The sequence below is a fragment of the Alternaria ethzedia genome, assembly GCF_023757985.1.
Source record: "Alternaria ethzedia strain BMP 0044 chromosome Unknown scaffold_2, whole genome shotgun sequence".
Lineage (NCBI taxonomy): Eukaryota > Fungi > Ascomycota > Dothideomycetes > Pleosporales > Pleosporaceae > Alternaria > Alternaria ethzedia.
The window spans coordinates 276,586-298,173 of record NW_026056195.1 but is presented as its reverse complement, the minus strand read 5'-3'; the positions used below and the strand labels follow the sequence as shown (position 1 = coordinate 298,173).

At 53.5% G+C, this 21,588-nt stretch overlaps 6 protein-coding genes across 6 annotated transcripts; 2 read left to right on the top strand and 4 right to left on the bottom strand.

The window, feature by feature from the left end:
* Positions 1–751: 751 nt before the first annotated feature.
* J4E87_000907 (uncharacterized protein) lies at positions 752–1,818 on the top strand (the record flags this gene model as incomplete). Its single annotated transcript, XM_049372558.1, has 3 exons — positions 752–956; positions 1,037–1,361; positions 1,437–1,818. 3 exons carry the CDS (start codon positions 752–754, stop codon positions 1,816–1,818), a joined length of 912 nt encoding a protein of 303 aa, XP_049237216.1.
* A 321-nt stretch (positions 1,819–2,139) lies between these two features.
* On the bottom strand, positions 2,140–3,796 carry J4E87_000906 (uncharacterized protein; the record flags this gene model as incomplete). The annotated part of the gene is made up of 5 exons (XM_049372557.1): positions 2,140–2,276; positions 2,323–2,971; positions 3,030–3,281; positions 3,349–3,401; positions 3,451–3,796. 5 exons carry the CDS (start codon positions 3,794–3,796, stop codon positions 2,140–2,142), a joined length of 1,437 nt encoding a protein of 478 aa, XP_049237215.1.
* A 1,985-nt stretch (positions 3,797–5,781) lies between these two features.
* On the top strand, positions 5,782–7,480 carry J4E87_000905 (uncharacterized protein; the record flags this gene model as incomplete). Its single annotated transcript, XM_049372556.1, has 2 exons — positions 5,782–6,810; positions 6,863–7,480. 2 exons carry the CDS (start codon positions 5,782–5,784, stop codon positions 7,478–7,480), a joined length of 1,647 nt encoding a protein of 548 aa, XP_049237214.1.
* A 329-nt stretch (positions 7,481–7,809) lies between these two features.
* AP1B1 (AP-1 complex subunit beta-1) lies at positions 7,810–10,336 on the bottom strand (the record flags this gene model as incomplete). Its single annotated transcript, XM_049372555.1, has 7 exons — positions 7,810–8,424; positions 8,472–8,648; positions 8,696–9,264; positions 9,312–9,949; positions 10,000–10,131; positions 10,186–10,206; positions 10,260–10,336. The coding sequence occupies 7 exons, from the start codon at positions 10,334–10,336 to the stop codon at positions 7,810–7,812; spliced, it is 2,229 nt and encodes a 742-aa protein (XP_049237213.1).
* Positions 10,337–14,700: 4,364 nt separating this feature from the next.
* On the bottom strand, positions 14,701–15,968 carry J4E87_000903 (uncharacterized protein; the record flags this gene model as incomplete). Its single annotated transcript, XM_049372554.1, has 3 exons — positions 14,701–15,452; positions 15,508–15,593; positions 15,643–15,968. 3 exons carry the CDS (start codon positions 15,966–15,968, stop codon positions 14,701–14,703), a joined length of 1,164 nt encoding a protein of 387 aa, XP_049237212.1.
* Positions 15,969–18,125: 2,157 nt separating this feature from the next.
* J4E87_000902 (uncharacterized protein) lies at positions 18,126–19,233 on the bottom strand (the record flags this gene model as incomplete). Its single annotated transcript, XM_049372553.1, has 2 exons — positions 18,126–18,672; positions 18,821–19,233. 2 exons carry the CDS (start codon positions 19,231–19,233, stop codon positions 18,126–18,128), a joined length of 960 nt encoding a protein of 319 aa, XP_049237211.1.
* Positions 19,234–21,588: the final 2,355 nt, after the last annotated feature.

Below are 21,588 nucleotides of genomic sequence, written 5' to 3'. Positions count from 1 at the left end.
ACAAAGAATGAGTCTTGCGCGAGAGGTAAACGTAAGTGAGTGAGTCTGGGTGGCGGCGGGGTGAGGGAGATCGGCAGGTAGTCAGGCGTGTCTCAGCCTCATATGGTCAGTGCTCCATGATTCATTCGAGTCGGGTCGCGAGGCCAACGCGGTGGCGAATGACACACACGAGATGCATGCCATTGGATCTTCTCTGCGCCAACCTCGACTGGGCTTCAAGTCAGTCTTTACGTCGAGCTAGATTCTCTGAAAATTGCAACATCGCAGCCCGATACTTCATACGCATTGCTTGTTCGAGATCCTGTCGGTGGTCCGACAGCGTCAAGCGTCCCGAACGAGACGAGCTGGATCGTCGCACAAGTGAACATGGTCTGGCATGCTTCGCTGCAGGGTGCTTCTAGTCTAGCTTCTAGCTACATGTTTACATGCACTTTGGACAAAGTCTCGATTTACTTAGCCTATGATCTTGCCTTAAGACCTGACGCCTACGCCATCGAACAACACAATGAGCATAGGTACCGAGACGATAGTAATTGTAACATGGACATTTCCTGATACTGACCGAAACACCCATCTTCAAAAATACGCAATCATGACCTCCCAGCTCAACGTAGACAACCTCTCTTAAGCCTCGGCACAACCCTCGCGTCCCTTGCCCCACAACCCGCAACATGTATCTCCAGCAACCCTTCCCCAAGTACCCCTCCCTTCACCTCCCCCTCTCCAACCCTCCCTCCCCTCCCAAAAAGCCATGTCCGCAGATTTCTGGGCAGGCTACGTATCCGGCGCAGCAGGAATAATAATCGGCAATCCACTCGACCTGATAAAAACGCGTCTCCAAGCCGGTCCCTCCTCAACGCACAATGTCGAAGCTACATCTCCAGCTACCACAGGCGCGGTAACAGCACCACGCGGTTTCAAAGGGCAATTTGAGAATGCGGGGACACTCGTAAGAGGTGAGTCCTTCGCATCACACTACACAGCAGACAAGACAAAATGCTAGGATCAACTGACTGACTCAACTCCTCCAGTATAGGCGCAACAGCACCCATCCTAACCTACGGCGCGTTGAACGCCCTCTTATTCATGACCTACAACCGCACCCTCACCCTCCTCCACGATTCTCCTGCATCGCCTACAAACTACTCGAAAGTCTTCCTGGCAGGTGCAACAGGCGGCCTCGCATCCTTCATCGTGAGCGCACCTACCGAACTCGTAAAGTGCCGCGCGCAGGTAGCAACCAACGCGACGACAACTAGTTGGAGTGTAGCGAGAGATGTTTGGAAGGCAGAGGGGATCAGGGGTTTGTACTATGGAGGTGGGATTACCAGTGTGAGGGATGCGGTGGGGTATGGGTTTTAGTGAGTTGCTTGCCTGTCCGTTCTCCTGGATGGAGAAGCACGATGATCGAGGACGTTGGCTGACCGCACACGCAGCTTCTGGTCCTACGAACTTTCGAAACAGGCCTGGTCTTCCCCAGACGACTCCGATCGCGAAACAGCCATGAAAGTACTGTTATGTGGTGGTCTTGCTGGTGTCATAACATGGGCGTCGATATTTCCGCTGGATGTTATCAAGACGAGGGTGCAGACGCAGATACTACATGCGCCGATGCGGGATGGGGAGGGAAGTGCGCTGCTAGGGTCAGAGACGCCTAGAGCACGGTTGAGCGCGATCGAGGTTGCTAGGCATGCGTACAAGACAGAAGGTGCGGGCGTCTTCTTCCGTGGCTTGGGCATATGTAGCATACGGGCATTCGTGGTGAACGCCGTACAATGGGCTGTCTACGAGTGGATGATGAAATTGCTGCAGCAATAACACATCATATCAATCATCACGAATACATATAGATCATGACAAAGAAGAGCTTGAAACCGCTAGGTTACTATTCGATCTCCTCATTACATTTCGAAAGCTAGCCCTTTTGTCGACAAGGAAATTTTGGTCCACTACAGACATGCCCGTGATCAAGACCCGTAACATAATCTCTCCAAAGCTCCGTCATGTGTATACATGTGAAATGAGAGAGAAAAAGGTGTTCCTAACATGACAATGCTCATAACCAGAGCAGATGGGAACCCGTATGCATCAGCCTCTGATGCTTGCGCGTCGAAGAAATACCGCAAAGCAAGGATCACTTTACATGATCTGATCCTGGGTCAAACCACCAGTGTTCTCGGTACCCTCCATGGCATCGCCGCCGTTGCCCATGTTGGTGTACTTGACGTAGGCGAGACCCAATGGCCTGCCACCGTACTGGTAACCAGTGAACTTGGCTATGCATTGTTAGTGATGAAGAACATAGCGTATGAGAAAACTTACCGATAGATGTCTCGGCATCTCCAGCCTGGGCGAACTCAACGACACCGGTTCCGCGAGAGCGACCGTTGGGCTCATACTGAATCTCGGCACGCTCGACCTTGCCAATCGTGGTGAAGAGCTCGACAAGATCCTCGTTACTAGTCGACCAGGGGAGGTTGCGAACGTAGATGGTGTTGCTGGGCTCTCCGCCTGCAGTAGCGTAGTCTGTGAATGGGTTGGGTGCGGCAGGAGCAGCGTTGGGGTCGAAAGCAGGGCCACCAGGGGGACCGCCGAAGCCACCTCCACCAGCGTAGCCTCCACGACCTCCAAAGCCACCACCAAATCCGCCACGGCCACCGAAGCCTCCACGGCCGCCAAAGCCTCCGCCAAAGGCACCGCGTCCGCCGAATCCACCACCGCGACCACCAAAGCCACCAGGAGCGCCAGCGAAGCGGTCTTCACGGACCTCTAGGTTGCGACCTTGCCAATCGTAGCCGTTGAATTGGGTAATGGCGTTGCGAGCATCCTCGGGAGTCTCGAAAGCAACAACACCGGAGCCCTTGGGACGGCCATCGGGGGCGATGTGGACGTCAGCGCGGAGGACTTGGCCGTTGTTAGCAGCCTGGCGGAAAAGGTCCTTCAGATCCTGCCAGCCGACGTTGTAAGGAAGCTAGAACTGGGTCAGTACACGCTATCGAGGTAAGCAAAGAAGAGAAAAGGGTACGAACGTTGGCGACATAGACCTGTCGTCCTGCACCACCTCCGGCAGCAGGGTTGCCGCCGAAGCCACCTCCAAAGCCGCCGCCGCGAGGCATTCCGCCGCCAAAGTCACCGCGTCCGCCGCCGGGGGCGCTGAATCGAGGCTCGGCCTCTCGGTCTTCGCGAACGTATACGAGTCGGCCCATGAGGTTCTGGTTGCTGAGCGATGCAACAGCGTTCTGCGCCTGCTCCCGAGTGGCATATTCCACGATGCCACAGCCCTACACCCAAGCAAAAGCCAGTCAACCTCCATCCTTCTCACGATCAAGACAAGCCATCATCCTTTACCTTTGACATTCCGTTCGGCAGCAGCAAGACGTCTGCGAAGAGGACCTCGCCAGCTATTTCCGCATTAGCCCAGCTCTTGACGCGGCGCAGCGCATGCCGTACCTTGGCGCATAAAGTCCTTCAGGTGGTGCCACTTGACATCGTAGGACAGGTTGCCGACGTAGACACGGCGATCTTGTTGCGAAGAATCCCTAATACTCTGCATCATTTCACCCTTGTTCTCGACAGGTCGCGATGAAGCTCCTCGGCCAGCACCGTACGATTGGTAGCCTCCTGCACCTTGCGCACCACTTTGGGGGGAGCGCGAGCGGCGTTCAGTGCGGCGGTAGTCCTCGCGACTGCGTGAGCGGCTACGGGGCGAGTAGGAGCGTCTGGAGCGTCGCGGTGAGCGAGATCGTCGACGGGGAGAGCGGTCGCGCTGGTCATAGTTGTCAGTTTCGTACGACATGATTGCAAAGTACACGCAATGTGTCGAGGCGACGAAGAGGTTCTGGGAGGTTCGGCGATGGCGAGCAGGTGCGGGCTCGCGTGGGTGATGGGGTTGAGGAGAGGTTGCGCGAGCGGGTGAGGGCAAGCAGCTCGGAGCTTGGGCAACGACAATCCGCCCGGGCGGCAGTTGCCGGCAGCGACAGTCACGTGACGGACCACCACCCAGGCGTGAGCAATGAGCGAGGAAACGGAGGGTGCTGGCTGCCTTGGAGGGGCTCATAGGTAGCTAACACCGGTCCCCTCACCATCGCCCACGCTTACAGAGACCCATCCAGCACTGCAACAGCCTCGCCGTTCACCTGACCTGCGCCCGGAGGCGGAAACAGAAAGAAGAAACATGAGCACTTACTCGGTCGCTTGGACGATAGTTGTCTCCTGCAGAGTCTGGTAGGGAGAGGTCAGCAGGCAACGTGTCGGGTCGTGAGAGAAAGCAGAACCGTGATGGCGCGGAGGATGGCAAAAGCTTTGGGAAGCCAGGGAGGGGAAGTTACGGCTGCGTATATAAGAGGGGCCCACTTACCCATCCTGTGTATTAGAAGTAGCTACCGGTGACACTTGCTAAAAGGCCGGCTTCCCTGCCAGCTCGAGGGCCAAGTGGTGCAGATATCACGCTGCAGAGAAATTGCCCTTCTTCCGTCCACGCCTCAATGATGACGCTGTATGGGTCCTCGACAGTGCAAGCCTCCCCACGGCACAGCACCCACGCAGCCAATCGCGTTGCAGAGGCGCCCACCGAAGGCCTGAGGGACGTCCCGGCCGGCTGGGTTGGTCGACGGAGGTTGAGGTTGCAAGACCGATCGGGAGCGCGTCGGTAAGCCTGGGATATAGCTGAACCTGTCGTGAACTGCCAGCTGTGGTCGATGTCACGCTATCCCACCTGATGAGTCTGGTTTTTTTCGGTTTCGTGGGCAAGCAAAAGCGCGGCAGATGTCATGCAAGCAAACACCTTGATGGGTGGATTGATTGTGATGGAGGGCTGTGTGTGGGTCTGTGGAGTCGTTCGGTCGCTGGTCGTGCCTTCCCCCACCATCTCGGAGGCCGTGCGCTCCTGCGGGAGCGGGTTCCTTAGCCGCGGCTTCTGTCTTCCATTCCACTATTTACTCCGCGTGGCTTCGCTGTTCAAACGCTCCAGAAATCCACATCACCTCCTCTATTCAATCGCGAGCCGATCAGCGATAGCCGGTGGTACGGCTGCCAGTAAGCACAATTAGGCCACCACAGGCCTGGACCCCTAGCCGTGTGCACTGTTACATCGTCAGATCTCATCATCGATTTGGCCCAAATCGTAACACCAACATGCACTCTCTACCCGTCCTTGTATGACCGGTTCTCCCGGTCTGTACATCATCGCTGGTTGCACAGTGCGGGCCTGGACTTCGATTAACTGCACCCTGGTTTCCGTTGAGGCATATACGTATACTTCAGAGACACGTAAGCTGGCCGGTCAATTAGAGTGCAAAAGGCCACCTGCTGCCACTTTAGAAACACCATGTTCGTTAGCTTGCCTTATCTGCTTCTCAACACGAGCAATCAATCGCCTTCAACACGCAATCTGCTTGCTACTCGCGGACAGGTGCGAAGGTCTCTCTCTTCCTCCACCTCTCCGCGGAACGACAGAAGCTGGCCAAGCTCCTTGACCTATTCCAGTTTTGGATGTGCATACTTAGGGTACGCTCACAGCTCTGGCACGGATGAAATGGGGAACTTTCCACAAAGGCATTGAACATGCTACAATGCGATTCGGTAATAGGGCCAACGGGTAGGCGACGTCATCAGGACAAAAGCCGAGGTTCCCCACAGATTGACATCTCGATGCATCTCAAGTTCGCCCACTGATCAACTGCACGTTTATTCTGCATCCTTACGTATCCAATATAACAGCAGCCCAAACAATACATTGCTTGGAGGTCTCGTGACCACAGCATTTCTGCTATCGAAGTCAATATGCCTACCAAATCACCGTTTCCCGATGTGGACATTCCGGCCGTTGACCTCTGGGGTCTAATGTTCGACCGCAAAGACCGCGACTTCCCCGACGATAAAGTCATATATCGCGCCATCAACTCCGACCGAAAGTACACATTCGCCGATGTAAAAAGCAACGCGACATTATTCGGCGAAGGACTCCGGAATCTCTGGGATTGGCAAAAGAATGACGTCCTTGCGTTATATGCGCCAAACGATATCGACGTACCGCCAGTCATCTATGGAACCTTTTTTGCTGGTGGCATTGTCACGCCCGCGAATCCAGGATATTCAAAGGATGAGCTAGCCTACCAGCTTGAGAATTCGGGGGCTAAAGCGCTTGTCACGACAAAGGCATTCCTGGACACCGCGCTAAAGGCTGCGGAGAAAGTTGGAATCGCAAGTGATAGAGTGATCTTACTGGGTGCTGAGAAAGACGAGACACATCGATGCAAACACTGGACTAGCATCAGGAAGACATCAGGCGCATTGCGGTATCGCAGGAGACGGGCGGATCCTGAAGACCTGTCATTCCTGGCGTATAGTTCTGGAACCACAGGATTACCGAAAGGCGTTATGCTCAGTCATCGCAACATTGTCGCAGATCTACTTCTTTGCCAGGGTGCAGTGGGAAACTGGTACTCGTCCGCGAACGACAAGTTCTTGGGAGTTTTGCCATTTTTCCACATTTACGGACTTACTGGTCTGGTACATCAGACACTGCATCGCGGCATTGAGCTCGTGGTAATGCCGGCTTTCGATATGGAAACCTTCCTGCGGACGATACAGGAACACAAGATTACCTTCATCTACGTTGCACCTCCAGTCATTGTACGCTTGTCAAGAGATAAGATGGTGGACAAGTACGACCTGTCGTCAGTCAAGATGATTACCAGTGGCGCCGCTCCCCTTACGAAAGAGCTAGTCGATACTGTGTATAAACGACTGAACCTCAAGATCAACCAAGCATACGGGCTAAGTGAAACAAGTCCAATGACGCACACTCAGGTACGTTTCCATGTCCACAACACTGAGCGATGAATGCTAACACTCCCTCCAGCCATGGGACGAATGGTACACCTCCGTCGGCAGCGTCGGAAAAATGTTCCCCAACATGACCGCAAAATACATATCCGCCTCCGGCGCCGAACTCGGCCCCGGCGAAGCCGGCGAGCTCTGGCTCAGCGGCCCCAACATCTTCAAAGGATACTGGAAGAACGAGTCCGCAACCGCCGACGCCATAACGCCCGATGGTTTCTTCAAGACAGGCGACATCGGCTTCCAAGATGAACAACACAACTTCTACATCACGGATCGCGTCAAGGAATTGATTAAATACAAGGGTTTCCAGGTCCCACCGGCGGAGTTAGAGGGGAAGTTGATGGAGAGCGAACTCATTGATGATGCGGCGGTTATTGGGGTGAATGACGAGGAGCAGCATACTGAGGTGCCGAGGGCGTATATTGTTGCTTCGAAGGCTGGTGCTGGGGAGGCGGAAGCGAAAGCTATTGTGCAGTGGATGGATAAGAAGGTTGCGAACCATAAGAGGTTGAGAGGGGGCGTGGTGTTTATTGATGAGGTGCCGAAGAGTGCGAGTGGGAAGATACTGAGACGAGTGCTTAAAGAGAGGAGTAAGGATGATGTGCCCTTGGGTGTTGTAGTCAAGGCTAGACTATGAGTGAAGGGAATCCCACTGTTATATTAGCCTTTATACTGTATATGCCGCACCGGCTCTATGCCTTGAAGAAGCAAAGCTGTCACGTCAAACCCGTGATGCTACAGTGAGGAGAGAGCATGAATCGTTTAGTGGGGTATGGCAGTGACTCGAATATGTGCTCATCACAAGTAACAGGAAACATCTTGGTGCTTCATACCAGTATCTCTCGATTTGCACACATGTGATCGTATCAAGGCATGCTATTCCAGCGCCAGTAGATGCTCACTAGATATACGTTTTCCCTAACATACAAACACCCAAACCGGAGCAACGGCCTCGAGACCATCTGTCTAGAACAAGTCGAGCAAATCCTGGTTGCTCTTCTTGCTCTGCTCGCCGCCTAGTTGCTGTGCCGGTGGTGGCGGTTGGTTGGTATCCATGCTCATGCTCGCAAATCCATTCATGATGTCATCGTTGCTCATCTGTGCGGCCTGGGCTGGCGGTGCGGCGCCGCCTCCGTCCCCGAACAAGCCTAGCAAGTCGTCCATGTTCGATTGTTGTGGAGCAGGCGCGTTTGTGGCTGGAGATGCGACGCGTTGCGGGGTGCCAGCGAGTCCTTCGAGACCCGATGAGCCATGTGTGGGTGTTTTCTGCATTGAAGCAGGCGCGGAGCCGTCGAAATCGATATCCAAAAGGTTCTCCACGTTTGAAGGCGCTTGTCCGCTGACGGCAGCAGCAGCTGCTGCTGCCGCAATTGGGTTTTCTCTTGCTTCTTCCTGTTGCTCTTCAATGGCAGCCCGTTGCATGGCCTCTGCACCAAATCTGCCCTGTCCAAGGAAGGCCTCTGGTGGCTTGTGGTAGACTGAAGCCAGAGTTGATAGTTCTGTGAGTAGCGTCTCTAGTAGTTGAGGAGGCAGTGACCGTATTGTGGATGTGATCGGGGGTTTGTCGGAGAGCACAATATCCTATTTAAAGTTAACATCATGTTGCGCAGCGTAGTAGTCTAACGTACCTTGGTGATCTGGGGATCACTAGAAAGCAGTCGCCAATACACGTATGCTCGATCGCGGATATCTGGGTTGTCGTTGTCTGCGGTAGCGGCCTGCAAAACCTTTGTTACCAGGCCTTGTGCTTGATCTGGCTTCTTCAGGAAAAGCTTGACGACGGCTGTGAGTATTTGAAGTTGTGTCTGGTGGCTGTTAGTTTCCGTGAATCCATCTTGGAGGGCAGACGTACTTGAGTGAACTCCTCGGCAAATGTGTCCACGAAGTTCGACAAAATCTCACCCGCGTTGTTGATCTTCTCAGCGTACTCTCCGACAATCCAGATCAGTGAGGCTCTCGCGTTGGGCTCATCCAGCTCGTCTATGCACTGGCAGAGGGTCGGTATTATGCCTTCGTAACCGGGGTATTTGCGGAAAATATCCTTGATCACTACGATCGCTTCCTGGACGACGTAGTTGACTTTGGTGTTGATGAGGTCTAACAGTGTGTTGACGCACTTCTCGCTTGCGCTTTCGATCTTGATGGCGACCTGCCCAATAGCCTTCACGGCTCGTCGCACGAAATCCATGTCCACCTCCATAGCGTACTCCTTCAGCTCGGCCAGTAGCTGGTCGACGTTCTTGTCGTTCGCTATCCGCACCATGATTTCCAACTTCTGCATCTTCAGGTATGGCGGGTCGTTGTATTTGCAGAAGAAGACGCGCATCTCTTTGCTGAGGATATCCGATTGCTTCTGGAGGAGTAGGTCGATGTTTCGGAGCGCAACGTACTGTACTTCAGGAGCGGAAGATACGAGCGTGACTATAGCATGTTAGCGACACCCCTGTAAACCTCCGTCGTCAACATACCTAGTGGGGGAGCCATCTTCTTTGCATACGACTTCATCATCTCGGGAGAGATGTTTCGCATGTGCAGGAAGACGACCTTGACAGCGGCCAGCACCACACTCGGGTTGACGTGCTGGAACTGTGGAACGACTCGCTCGCAAATGTGCTCTGCCTCCTTGACATCTGCCGGCTTGTAGTCTGCTAAAGTGGTGAGCAGAGTGACTCTACCCCACTCTGTACACTCATTCAGCGCCAGAAGCATCTTCTTCAGCTGTTGTGACGATATAACCAGGGCCTTGGTTTCCGGTGCTGCCTCCTGAATCTCCACCAGTGCAGTGACCGAGTTTGCGACGACCATGGGGTTCGGGTCGCCAACCAGTTCCTGCAGCTGCTCCAGGAAGCCGTTCTCGATGCACATGGACGGGGCGAGGTCGAAGAGCTTAGCGACACAAAGTGCTGCTGTTTTCCGTACGTACGGAGACTCGTCTCTGAGTGTTTTCCGTAGCGGTTCCTCCATATAATCTGTCATTTTATCGACGCGGATACAGCCCATTGTTCGGATCGCCAATGCTCGTATGAGCGGGTTTGCGTCTTCGGAGTCTTGTACGAAAGTGTTTACGGCGAGAATACAGAGATCGGGGTGTGATTTTGCGTAATTCCTAAGTATTTGTCAATTCCCACCTGCCTCGCAACCAGAACTTGGACCTACATGAGGTATAGATATACCAGCTTCTTCTGGTCAAGGTCGGCAGTCGCAATGTTCTTCAGAACGTCAGGGAAGAGGGCCGAGACATCTTTACCCAGCGTCATGGACATGATAGTCTTCTGAATGGCTTCTTTCCTGCCGCAGTCTTAGTATGCCCCCAGTGTAGTCCTCGCAGTTCCAGGCGCTCACCGTTCGTAGGCATATTGAGATCTGATGCAATGGTCAGCTGTGAATCGCGATCTGGCTCTTTGGGAGATTCATACACCAGACCCGCCCTCAATTCGAACGTCTCTCCCTTTCGCGGGGGCGCAAATGCGCCTCTTATCCTATTAACGGCCATCTTCGTAGGACCGTACAGGCTAATCGCTCAGCCAAACCCCTCCGACTCCGGCTCGTAGAATCTGGAGCCTACTCCCCTACAAGGCCGAGGTATTGGGAAGCGCAAACTTCTTTGGCGATTTATCCTAGCTGTCGAGAAGTCGGTGTCTCTGGATCGAGGGGCGTGGGTGAAGGTGAAGTGCGGGTTGGGTTAATGTTGGTGGAGCTTCGCGATTGCCAGACTGCCACCTTGATGATGCGGTCTGTGCGCTGCCCCGGGCCCGCAGCCATGCATCGCATCTAGCCCAGCCCTGAAATGCTTCGACGCTCCCACTCTCATCATCGGCGTAGCAGCATGGTAAGTCGATGCAACAACCATAACAAATTGTATGACGCAGAAATCTGACTTCGGATCGCAGCCTTCCAATCTACCTAATCTACGTCGACTCTTTGTGGAAGCGCGCAGCGAGGCGGAGGAGAGCGCGTACTCGAGGAAGGCCGTATGCCCAACCTATAAGTATCAGTTCGGTGATCGAGTGAGCTGACGCAATCACAGTTTTATAATCTCGCCATATTCATGTCATCAATCGCTGTCTTTAGCTTGGTCGCACAGCGAATGGCTTCCGCAAAGGCTGTCGGTTCATGATCTGAGAAGAACACCACTACATGATCGATGTCATGATCAACTCGTAAAACAATAAAGAGAAGCACGGCCCTTTAATTAATAATACAAGAGCCTGCTGTTCCGTTGCGCTTTATTGTGGATAGACCTGGCGGCCGGCGCTTACTTGAACAACAACCCACCTCGGCGCTTGAGACAGCGATTTCAAGGGTTCAAGCCAGCCATCCGCCAATCAACTTACTATCGGATGGATTACATGCCCGTTACAAGTAGGTGAGGCGCGAAGTGATACTATGCGCTCTACTAGTTTACGACTTACCTGCATGTAACCCTGAGATGCGGCACAGTAGCTATACACCATAGCAATAAGAGGCCATGATGCTTCTTGCTTTTCAATCCATGCTCCTGGAGAGTTGTCGTTCTTCCATTTCACAGACATGTTTCGCTCCGCGCCCACAGCTCCCCTAGCTCAAGACAATGACACAAAACACCAGCCCCTCATTCGAGCGTCAACAACATTCTACGACCGGATCGTCACTGACTGGTGGTGGTGGGAGCTACTTAGCTGGGTCGTCAGTTTCGGCTGTATGGCGGCTATCATAGGTGTGCTCTGGTATTATGATGGCAAACGGCAGCCAGAGTACTTGGTGACAGGTATCACGCTCAACGCATACGTTGCCGTCTTCGCTGCGGTCTCTAAAGCAGCATTGATACTACCGGTCTCAGAAGCCATTGGACAGTTGAAGTGGATTTGGTTTCAGAAAGAGGCAGCGTTATGGGATTTTCAGGTCTATGACGCCGCTAGTCGTGGACCTTGGGGTGCGGCTCTGCTTCTTATCAAGACAAGGTGCAGGTTAGGATACCCCAATCAAGACCATGTTTTTTAAATCGCTGATCTGGATGCAGACATTTGGTGTCTCTTGGTGCACTGATCACTGTTCTTGCGCTTGCTTTTGAGCCGTTCTTCCAGCAGATCGTGGCCTACCCGGAGAAAATGATCGCTACCCAGCAGAGCACAACTTGGGCTGCAAGGAGTTTTGTGCCCGGATATCTACCTATACTGCGCAAGTTCGCAACCGACCCTCGTTCAGATCCGACCATGGTCGCAGTGATTGATACCGCGTTCAATTCTCCAGAGACTGGGATTAGGTCATCCACAGCCACATGTCCCACCGGCAACTGCACCTGGCCCTCCTATTCAACGCTTGGTGTCTGCCACGAGTGCCATGATGTGTCGTCCATGCTCGAATATCAGTGCGAGAACAATACACACCTGGATCGTGCGACAGGCTTCAGAGAAGCCTTAGACCCTTGTGGATTCAAGGTCAATAACACGTTCCTAGTTGGTTCTACGGGTCTTGTTGGTCAACGTCAAGTGACTAGTTTGACAACACTGATTGTTAATACGTCAAATGTTGACTCCCGATTCGACCCCTTCTTGAACACCACCAGATTTGCAGACGTCACTCTCCCTATCGCGGATTTTTATGTTGGATACACTCCTGGCGGCCCAGCTGCCGTAATGAGAAACGAAACGCCGGTGCTGATGGAATGCCTACTTACTTGGTGCGTGAAAACTCTCCAAGCTCAAGTTAACAACGGCGTCCTCGAAGAATCGGTCACCAACTCCATCACAATACAGCCGGACAGGTATAGCGCATCATCGCCGGTCGTTGCTGCCCTTGGAAATGAGACCTTTAGCATTGTGAACCAGACTACGGAGCTCCTGCGTGACTGGATATTTTCCGATCTGCCTCCCACACTTGACCAAAACCCGGCATATCCTTTTGCTCCTGACACGGGTGCGTGGAATTTCCACCAAGTCCCACCGTACGACTTCGAGGGACCTCTTGCCAATCTCAGCAAAGCAATAACAAACAACTTGAAATCGCGTGGGCTTGGCACCGTTCCTATCGCAGGTATAGCGTGGACGACGGAGAAGATCGTTGAGATACGTTGGGAGTGGATTACGCTGCCGGCCATTTCGCTCGTCGGAAGTCTGGTCTTGATCTGTGCGACCATACTGGAAGGACGTCGGACTCAGGCTCCTGTGTGGAAATCCTCAGCGCTGGCTACTTTATTGCATGGACTGTCTGAAGAAACCCAGAAGCGTATCGACCCAGAACTTTCCTCGAGTCAGACTGAAGCAATCTCCAAAGGGCTGAAGGTGAGTCTCTCATCTCGGACAGGTGATGCGCGCTTGATTGCCACATGAACGATGTGCCGCATTCATCAACGCTCTCTTCGAAGTTTGCCGGTTGATGCAGACTCCCGCTTGAGTACCTTCGCTTGGTAGAAATGGGTCACCAGGTTCCTCCAGTTCACCTCCCAGGTCCATATCTTCCTGTCCTCGTCCCAACAAAATTTACCCTTCACGCCCACCGATACACCAGTCAAATGGTTCTTCCCAATATTGACCCAGGGCGGCGCTTGTTGTAGTCGCGCCACTGGTAAGCTACCCGCACGCCTAAGCTCATCGACGCTCTTCATCTCTCCCAGTGGCCCAAGTGTCTCCGACGACACAAGAACTGCGCGCTGCCGATCAGCAGTGATGCTGTCGAACGAAAAAATGATCCTAGATCGCGGAATAGGGTCGCCAGGCCACTTCAGTGTACCTGTTGCGGGATCGCGACGAGGAAGCGCAAGGAATATTGTGATATCCGGAAGATAGGTGGACATGAAATGGCGTTCAACATAGTCCTTGAAGTGCGAAGAGACTAGACGCACGCTGCCCCAGAGATGGGAAGCATCGCGGTGGTCGGCGTGTTCCAAGATCTGCAACCAAAGCTCTGTAGGTAGTGCGGGGGGTGACGATCGAAAGTCGCTGATGCTTTGATTCATATGGAATGAAATTTTCATGAATTGTAAAGTCGAAAGAAGCGTCACCAGATGTGATGTTTCCAACAGGCTTCCTGCGTCTATCGATATAAGCTGGGCGATCTATGAGTCATCGTTGGTGGCCTATCCGATGATGCGGCCGACTCAGCGAATGCATACGCCACCCCAAGGCTCTTGTATACTCTACGCAGAGGATAATACGCCTATGACTCAGGATAGATTTAGGCCTTTGTTATCGCTAGTCACTGAAGGTGTACTTTGGAATGCGCAGTAGTTGCGATAGCTTCGAGGTCCCCTTGTATCCTGGCTTTGTAATGAAATATGTATTCGTAGCACACAACAGTATCACTGATTAAAGTCATACTCGTTCCAGACAATTTTTCTTGGTCAGCTGGTACTTCATCGGTCATGGAAAGCATCAGGTTCGCTTGGTGTTGTTACAACCAAGCCTTAGTGGGGGCGAGAGCATCTTGGGATGACGTCGCCGATGTTACAAGATGCCGTGTTGCGGCATGTTCGTGCCTGATCGTCGCATGGTGTCCTGAGACATCCAGGTTTCGACACTTTCAATGCATTCATGCGTAAGTAATCAAGTGCCAGACTGCTTGCGACACAAGATCTAACAGAGGAGCAGGCGAGGTAACATGAACGAGCAGAAATACAATAGAATAGTTTTACATTTCATCAATACTAAGTAGGCGCCAGAGAAGGAAATAGCGCCCTCAGAACCAGTCCAATGAAGCGCTTCGCTTCAACCTCCGTAGAGTGACCTTCCGTGCCCCTCTAGGGAACAGAAGTACGATCTATCTTGTAATTGTCGTCAAAGAGGAAAGTACCATTATAGCGTCCACTGCTTCAAACCTCAAACCTTGTCAACCCCAAACCTTGCCGTCAACTCTCCTGTTCTCTCGATCTTCATGAAGTGCCTAGGCGACGAAGTCACGTGCGGCAAAGCTGCGGCGGTTGAAGCGTCCGCGTCCACGTCCACGACCGAAGCCGCCGAAGCCGCCCTGTCCTTGCTGGCCGCCTTGACCGCCCTGCTGGCCTCCTTGCTGGCCTCCTTGTTGACCACCCTGCTGTCCACCTTGCTGTCCACCTTGCTGGCCGCCCTGCTGTCCTCCCTGTTGACCACCTTGCTGACCGTTGTTCTGACCGTTGTTCTGGCCGTTGTTGCCGCCGTTGTTGCCGCCGTTGTTGCCACCGTTGTTGCCGCCACCGCCGCCACCGCCAACAGTGAACCTCACACAGTCATCCTGAGGACCACGTTGAGCGACAGGCATGACAACAGGCTGATGGTTGGAGGCAGAGGTGATAGAGCAAGCACGGTAGTTACCGGCAGGGAGACCAGCCTCGAGCGTGGCAGTGAGAAGACCATTGCCGTCACCAGCGTCGTTGATACCCTTGAAGAAAGCAAAGTTCTGAGCATCAGGAGGGTTGTTGGCGTCGTTACCCATGTCCTGGACGGAGATATGGGTGTGGCCAATGACGTTGCCTCCCTGAAGCGTCTGCGGGGCAGCGTAGTAGGTGTTGTCAGGGTTGGTGAAAGAACCGGCCTCCAAGTTGGTGATCTTCACGGAGAAGTCAATCTTCTGGTTTTCCTGGATGCCTTGTTCGTTGTTCTGGGGGCTGGTGAAGACCGCAGAGATCATGTTACCAACGGCAGGAATATCTCCCATGACTATCTGAAAGTTAGCACCTATCTTCTGAAGCAGGCTTGAATGGCTGAAGCTTACCGATACCGTTGCAGGATCCCTCCTTGACCTGGAGACCGTTGGTGAGGGTCTTGCCTTGGCAGAAGTTGATGAAGTTGGCTTGGTCACTGGTCAAGTTAGCAAGGGATCTGTACAAAGACGTGCGTGCCAACATACGTGAGGGACGCGGCTTGTCCATCTTCCTGGCCCTGATCGAATCCATCGGACTGACTGGCGGTTTGAACAACATCAGGGTTGAGGGCCAGGTTACCACCACCACCGCCGTTGTTGCCTCCGTTGTTACCACCGTTGTTGCCGCCGTTGTTCTGACCGTTGTTCTGACCGTTGTTCTGACCGTTGTTGCCTCCGTTCTGGCCGTTGTTTTGTCCGTTGTTGCCGCCGTTTTGACCGTTGTTCTGACCGTTGTTTCCACCTTGGCCGCCAAACTGGGCATTGGCGACACCGGCTGCAAGCAGCATAGGGATGAGGGTTGAGAAGCGCATGATGATAGCTTCAGGAAAAGAAGTTAAGATTGATAAAAGAGTGGAGTCCGGCTAGCGGTGGATTACAAAAAAGGCAGATACGTTCAACGTAATCTGAATGAAGAATTAAGAGGAAGAGAAAGGAATGTAACCCTCAACTGCAGAACCGGAGTTTGTAATGGAACAAGCGACTGATGATGGTGAGGAAAGCAAGATATCTGAGGAATCGCATTGCCTTAAGTCCTTGGCGAGCGAATACAAGGCAAAGAGCAACCTGGTAAGGCGGCTCGTGGTTCCTCGGGCATGAAACCCACGATGAAGGCAGAGACGTCTCAAACCCACCCATACCGACATCGATAACGTCGCGCACGGGGCGCTGGCATCAACTGGCGCCCTGCCACTGACTGAGGCTGGCATGGCAGCCTCTCCGGAACGAGAATGCGCCAGGCATTGAAGAGGAGGTCCGAGAAACGGTTCGTGTAAGAGGTGTGCAAGAACCCCAATGGCGCTAACCCAAACGAGATGCGCTAGCCGCCTTTCAGGCTCGAGCCAGGCATCTTCTAAATTTTGAGGAGGACACGCTCAAACTCCTATGATGCCTTCCCATGCGCCATAACAGCAACCGAATGCACGGCAGGACTGTGTGACTGACTTCCGATATCCGTTCGTCACCACCGCAACGCCAGCGGGGAAATTTGGTTTACTCGCTCCGGCCCACTTTGCGACCCACGCCTCCTCCATGAGCCTCACTGAGTTGTCGGAAGCGATGTGCGACGTACTCGAGCAAGGTTGGTTCGTGCTGTCACTGTCTCGATTTGACGGATGTGACAGGTGACAGTTGAAGGACCACGGAGTAGCAAGTCCGCATCCTGCATCTGCACGCACTCTGTTGGATGCCAGAGGCAATCGGTCCTCTCTGCGACAACATGCGATGGCGGCAATTCTTAATCCGAGATCGATAAAGATCGATGTTTGCTGTTTGGGATGTTGCCGTGCCAAGTTGTCACGCCCACTCATCAACTCCACTGTGGACGCGGCGCCCAGACAACATGGCGACGTACCGACGTACTTCTCCACCATTAACAAGAGTGTGTATACCCATTCTCGAAGATCTGCACGCTGCTCCATCGAATCTGCAAGCGATGATGCTGCGCTTGACCCACACTCAATGACCGTGCTCGCGGCAAAAGGAACTGAGACACCTCCTGTCAAACCCCGCTACACGTTCGCTCCTTCAACGTCGTGAAGGATTACGGAATCAGGGTTGCCGTATATGGCTTGGTGTCCACGGGTCGCTCGGCTTGCCTGAGGCAGGAGGTGTCTTCAGGCACGGAGGATCTACATCTGTAACCAACACCCGCAGAAACTCCTCAGGTTCCAGTCTCTGTGACGCAAATCCTCGAGGTTGGGATTCTCTGATTAACAATCTCAAGCAGGCTTACGTGCATTCTCTTCTTCGGATCTGTCTCTTCCATGAATTGTACCGCGCCATCTTCGAGGAGTTGTCGCGACACCCTTCGGTCCTACTTCATCTCAACTGTCACAAGGAGGCTTACGAGCGGCGACTATACACACGCGTTCTTTCGAATGTATCAACTTCGATACCTCAGATGGTCAACTCCCAAATCCGACCACAATCATCACGACCGTCAACGCACAGCTTCATGACGATCATGAGAACCCGAACAGCTCTTCAAGACAGATAGTACTGTTCTCCATTCCAGATGATCAGCCACCCCACTATCGTGCGTACTGCGTGGCCTTCAGCGAAGAAGTACGAGGCAGTCGGGGTCTCCTCTATGTTGACAAGTCCAGGCAGGTTCACAGGCGACTACACATATATGTTCTGTCGGAACTGTCGTCTTCCATACTTCCATACAGTCAACTCCCAGGCTCTACCACAATCATCTAGACACCCAGGCGGTCGGCGTGTCCTTGGTGTTAACAAACTCAAGCAGGTCCATCGGTATCGACTGTACATACGCCTTCTTTCGTATCTGTGGTCTTCCATACTCATAGCGATCCATTGGTGCGCGATGTCGTACTCTCTCTGCCACCCATCTCATTTACTATTGCTGCAATGACTATGCCATACGGGCCACTCTCAACCTCTGCAACGCCTACGATGACCACACGGGAACCTACTCTCGAACGAGAACCATCGCAAATACGATAGACTTAGACAGTCAGCCGCCCCTCCATGACCTGTACCGCGCTACCCTCCAAGAAAAGCTGCGCAACACTCTTGTCCTCGTTCATCTCGACCTCGATGGAGATCTCGCTTCGTCTCCCCATCTCTACGCCCTGAATAATCTCGTACTTGAACGTCTTGGATGCCTCTCCTGCTGTCTGCGACAGATATGCGGCCAAATCGCTGGCGGCGCTACCGGTAGCTGGATCTTCCAACGGACCCTCGATCATCCTCGTCCTTAGCTTCGTCACGCCATGGTCGCTCGTTCCCGCCCGAACAAAGAAATATGTCCCAATGAACGTCTCGTCCCAGCCCTGATCCAGGCCCTCGACGGAGAGAGACTGGCCAGCTAGCGACACCATGCTCAGTGCCTCTTCAGATTCCAGTTCGACCAGAACAAATGTCATGCCTTTGACTATCGAGACGATGGCATGTTCATCTTTGACTTTAACTTTGCCTTGCCGATGGGCTTCAGCCAATTGCGGCTGGAGAGCGAACAAGTCGTCCTTGGTGTACCTCTTATTGTGGATATGACTGCATTGGTTAGCTGACATGTATACACACCTGCAGCACCTCAGGTCGCCGAATCGCTCTCAGACCGTGGGTCTGGAACAGCCCGAACTACGTGATGCAGACACTCTAGACAGGCCGGGGGAGGACAATGTCAAATGCAGGAACATACACGTCATGAGGGATCGAAGCCTTCGCCGTCTTCTTGCCGCAATCGTATCGCAGCCCGACCCTCCCAGCTTTCAGGTTGAAGCTCGCTTCCATGACACCGCTGCTGACGCCACGGTCCCGAGCCGTCCTTCCCAAGACATAGCAGGCCGTGCCCACGGTAGGGTGTCCGGCGAACGGCAGTTCTCGCGAGGTCATGAAGATGTCGACAGTCCATTGGTCCTCTGCCGCACCATCCGCGTGTTCGTGCAAGAAGGTCGTCTCCGATAGGTTGAACTCTCGCGCGATTGTTTGCTTTTGTTCCTGGTTTAGGGTCCGGCCAGGCGGGATGCGCACAATGGCCAGCGGATTTCCGCCGTATGGCTGCGAGGTGAAGACATCCACGGTCACGAAGTCGAGCTGTGAGGGAGCCGCCATGGTCAAAGTATCTGAAATGACAGATTGATGTTTGGTATCTAGTATTGCTTTGGCTTTGTAAATACGTGGGCGAGATGACTCATCAATGAACCTGCATGCTGCACCGCAGGATTTCGGTACCACGCCCTACATGTCACATAGATTCTACATTCCAATTCCAATCCCACCTATGTGATTTCAAATTCCTCTCGCCGTGTGTTTCCGCCGTTCATTCTGATGGTGGTGTTGCTGCAGCCCGAAATAATGGTACCAAGGACAGCCCGCCAAGCAAACCGAGGTTGTGCATCTAGAAGGCCACGTGAAGTGCGATGGCGTCGGTACCTGCCATCGTGTCATGCTCAGGAGCACAGCCCTTTGCATCGGTCTTGGCAGTATTTTCTATCTCCGAAGGTGAGGCTGCGGTCGTGAGGCTGTGCAGTCGCTGCGCGAACACCATCCAAGGATGACTAGCTCGCCGTTACGTGTCCTTCCGGCTTGCCCGAAGAAGTACCTGAGGCGTGGCCGAGAGTACTGTAAGGTCAACCCTACCTTATGCATGCTATGATACAGCAGTGTACCTGGCTATAGTAGTATCTCCAAGCTGTCATGTCAGGAGGTTTGAAGTTGCCACATGGGGCAACGAGGAAGCTGAGTTGTGGTACTTCCCTCGGCGACTACGCACTAGCTGTCCGCGCGACGACCGTGTCACGGAGAACAGCGAGAGTGGAAACATCCGCAGGAAACCTGATCAGATCATCGCAGAGTGTTGCAGTTGAACCAAACTTGACAACACCAGAGTGGCTTGCATCTTCGATTCCAGATCAGAGGCCGACTACGCCACCAGGAGAAGGCATGACAACATGGCTGCCTATAGCAAGGGACTGATTTGAAATTCCACACCCTGTTTGCTTCAGCTGCCCCCCGTGTGCGTGGCGGCGTGAAGTCGATCTTCAATGCGCATGAATGTTGTTGCAACGATGGTGTTGCTTCCCAAAGGGGAAGCAATTTTGGGCCGCAACGAATAAGACACTGCAACGTTAGGTGTGGAGACTAAACGGGGGATGGGATGCTGGCCACGGTCTGCCCAGGTGCGAGCAGATCGACGCGGAGATTATTTTCAACGGTCTTTATCGATTCGTACAAATGCATCCTGGCATCGTTGTGCTAGCTGCGTTTGTTCCTGCGCGGCTGTGGGTTGTTGAGGAGAACCACCGGCGTTTGTACCCGCGGCTGAGTGGCCTGTGAGGAGATTGTCAGACGGTATGGCGTCAAAGGTCAGCGCAAAGGGACCAACAGCTCGTCAATCTGGCGATGTGCAGTACGATCGCACAGCTTCGATCGATGAAATGAGTAATCTCGGCTCGTGTAACGATGGGGTTGCCCTCGGCCTCGCAGTGTGTGGTCTGCAAGCGAGGAGGAGCACTGATGCTAGTACACAAGACTGCTAGGAGTCAGGACGATCCTTTGCGTTACCTTTACGAGTCCGATCTCGAACGCGTACATGCTGCTGCACCGCGGCCCAAGGCCATGAGCATGCAGTCTGCACTTGTTGGTACCTTAGGTACATGTATACTCGAGGAGCCTCAATCACATGCATCGGAATCTGTCCGACGGCAGCGGGCGAGATTTCCACCCATCTCCTAAATCATAGTGTGCGGAAGCAAGATTTTGACATGACAAGCGCGTCGCGTTGTTTGTTGACATGCGATAGCAGGCGCTGTTATGATGCTTTTTGTGATATGAGCAATCTTTTATCGGAGCTGCAAACACCCCACTCGGCTGCAGGCTTGCACAACGGGGGCAGGGGCCGTGGGCGGTGATAAGTTCGCATGGCTGCAGCTCCGAGTCTGCAATGTACATCGCGTTTGCGAATGTGCGAGCTCAAGGATACGAGTCGTGAATCTAGGCTACAAGAGCCAAGTTCAGAGGTTTCATCGTCAACGGGCCTGCCGCGCCGCATCCTCATCGCTACACATTGCCACAATATTGTCGAGATGACGCGGATCATGAGGATTTGGGTTAGGTTCGTGAATATCCAACTTTGCCATGTTTCTGTGCCTGAAGGTTGGGTTTTGCACTGCGAAGTCAAAATGCCGATGCAGGCCCAACCCTGTCCTCTGACAGTTGCAGCTACGGCGGCGTCCTTATTGGTAGTGCGGAAGAATCGAAAATGGGGTTGCATGTGCATGTGCATTCTGCAAGGTCCAAGTGCTCTCGAGGGGACATGCATCGGCACCCAGGATGATGCGGTCGAGTCCCAAGTGGAGACTGCATCGTCGGTGAATTGAGTTAGGGCGGCGCAGAGTTCGCGTGCGGTTGGGCAGACGCAGCACGATTCAGAAGCCACCAGAGCAGACCTCGGAATGTCGACAGCGG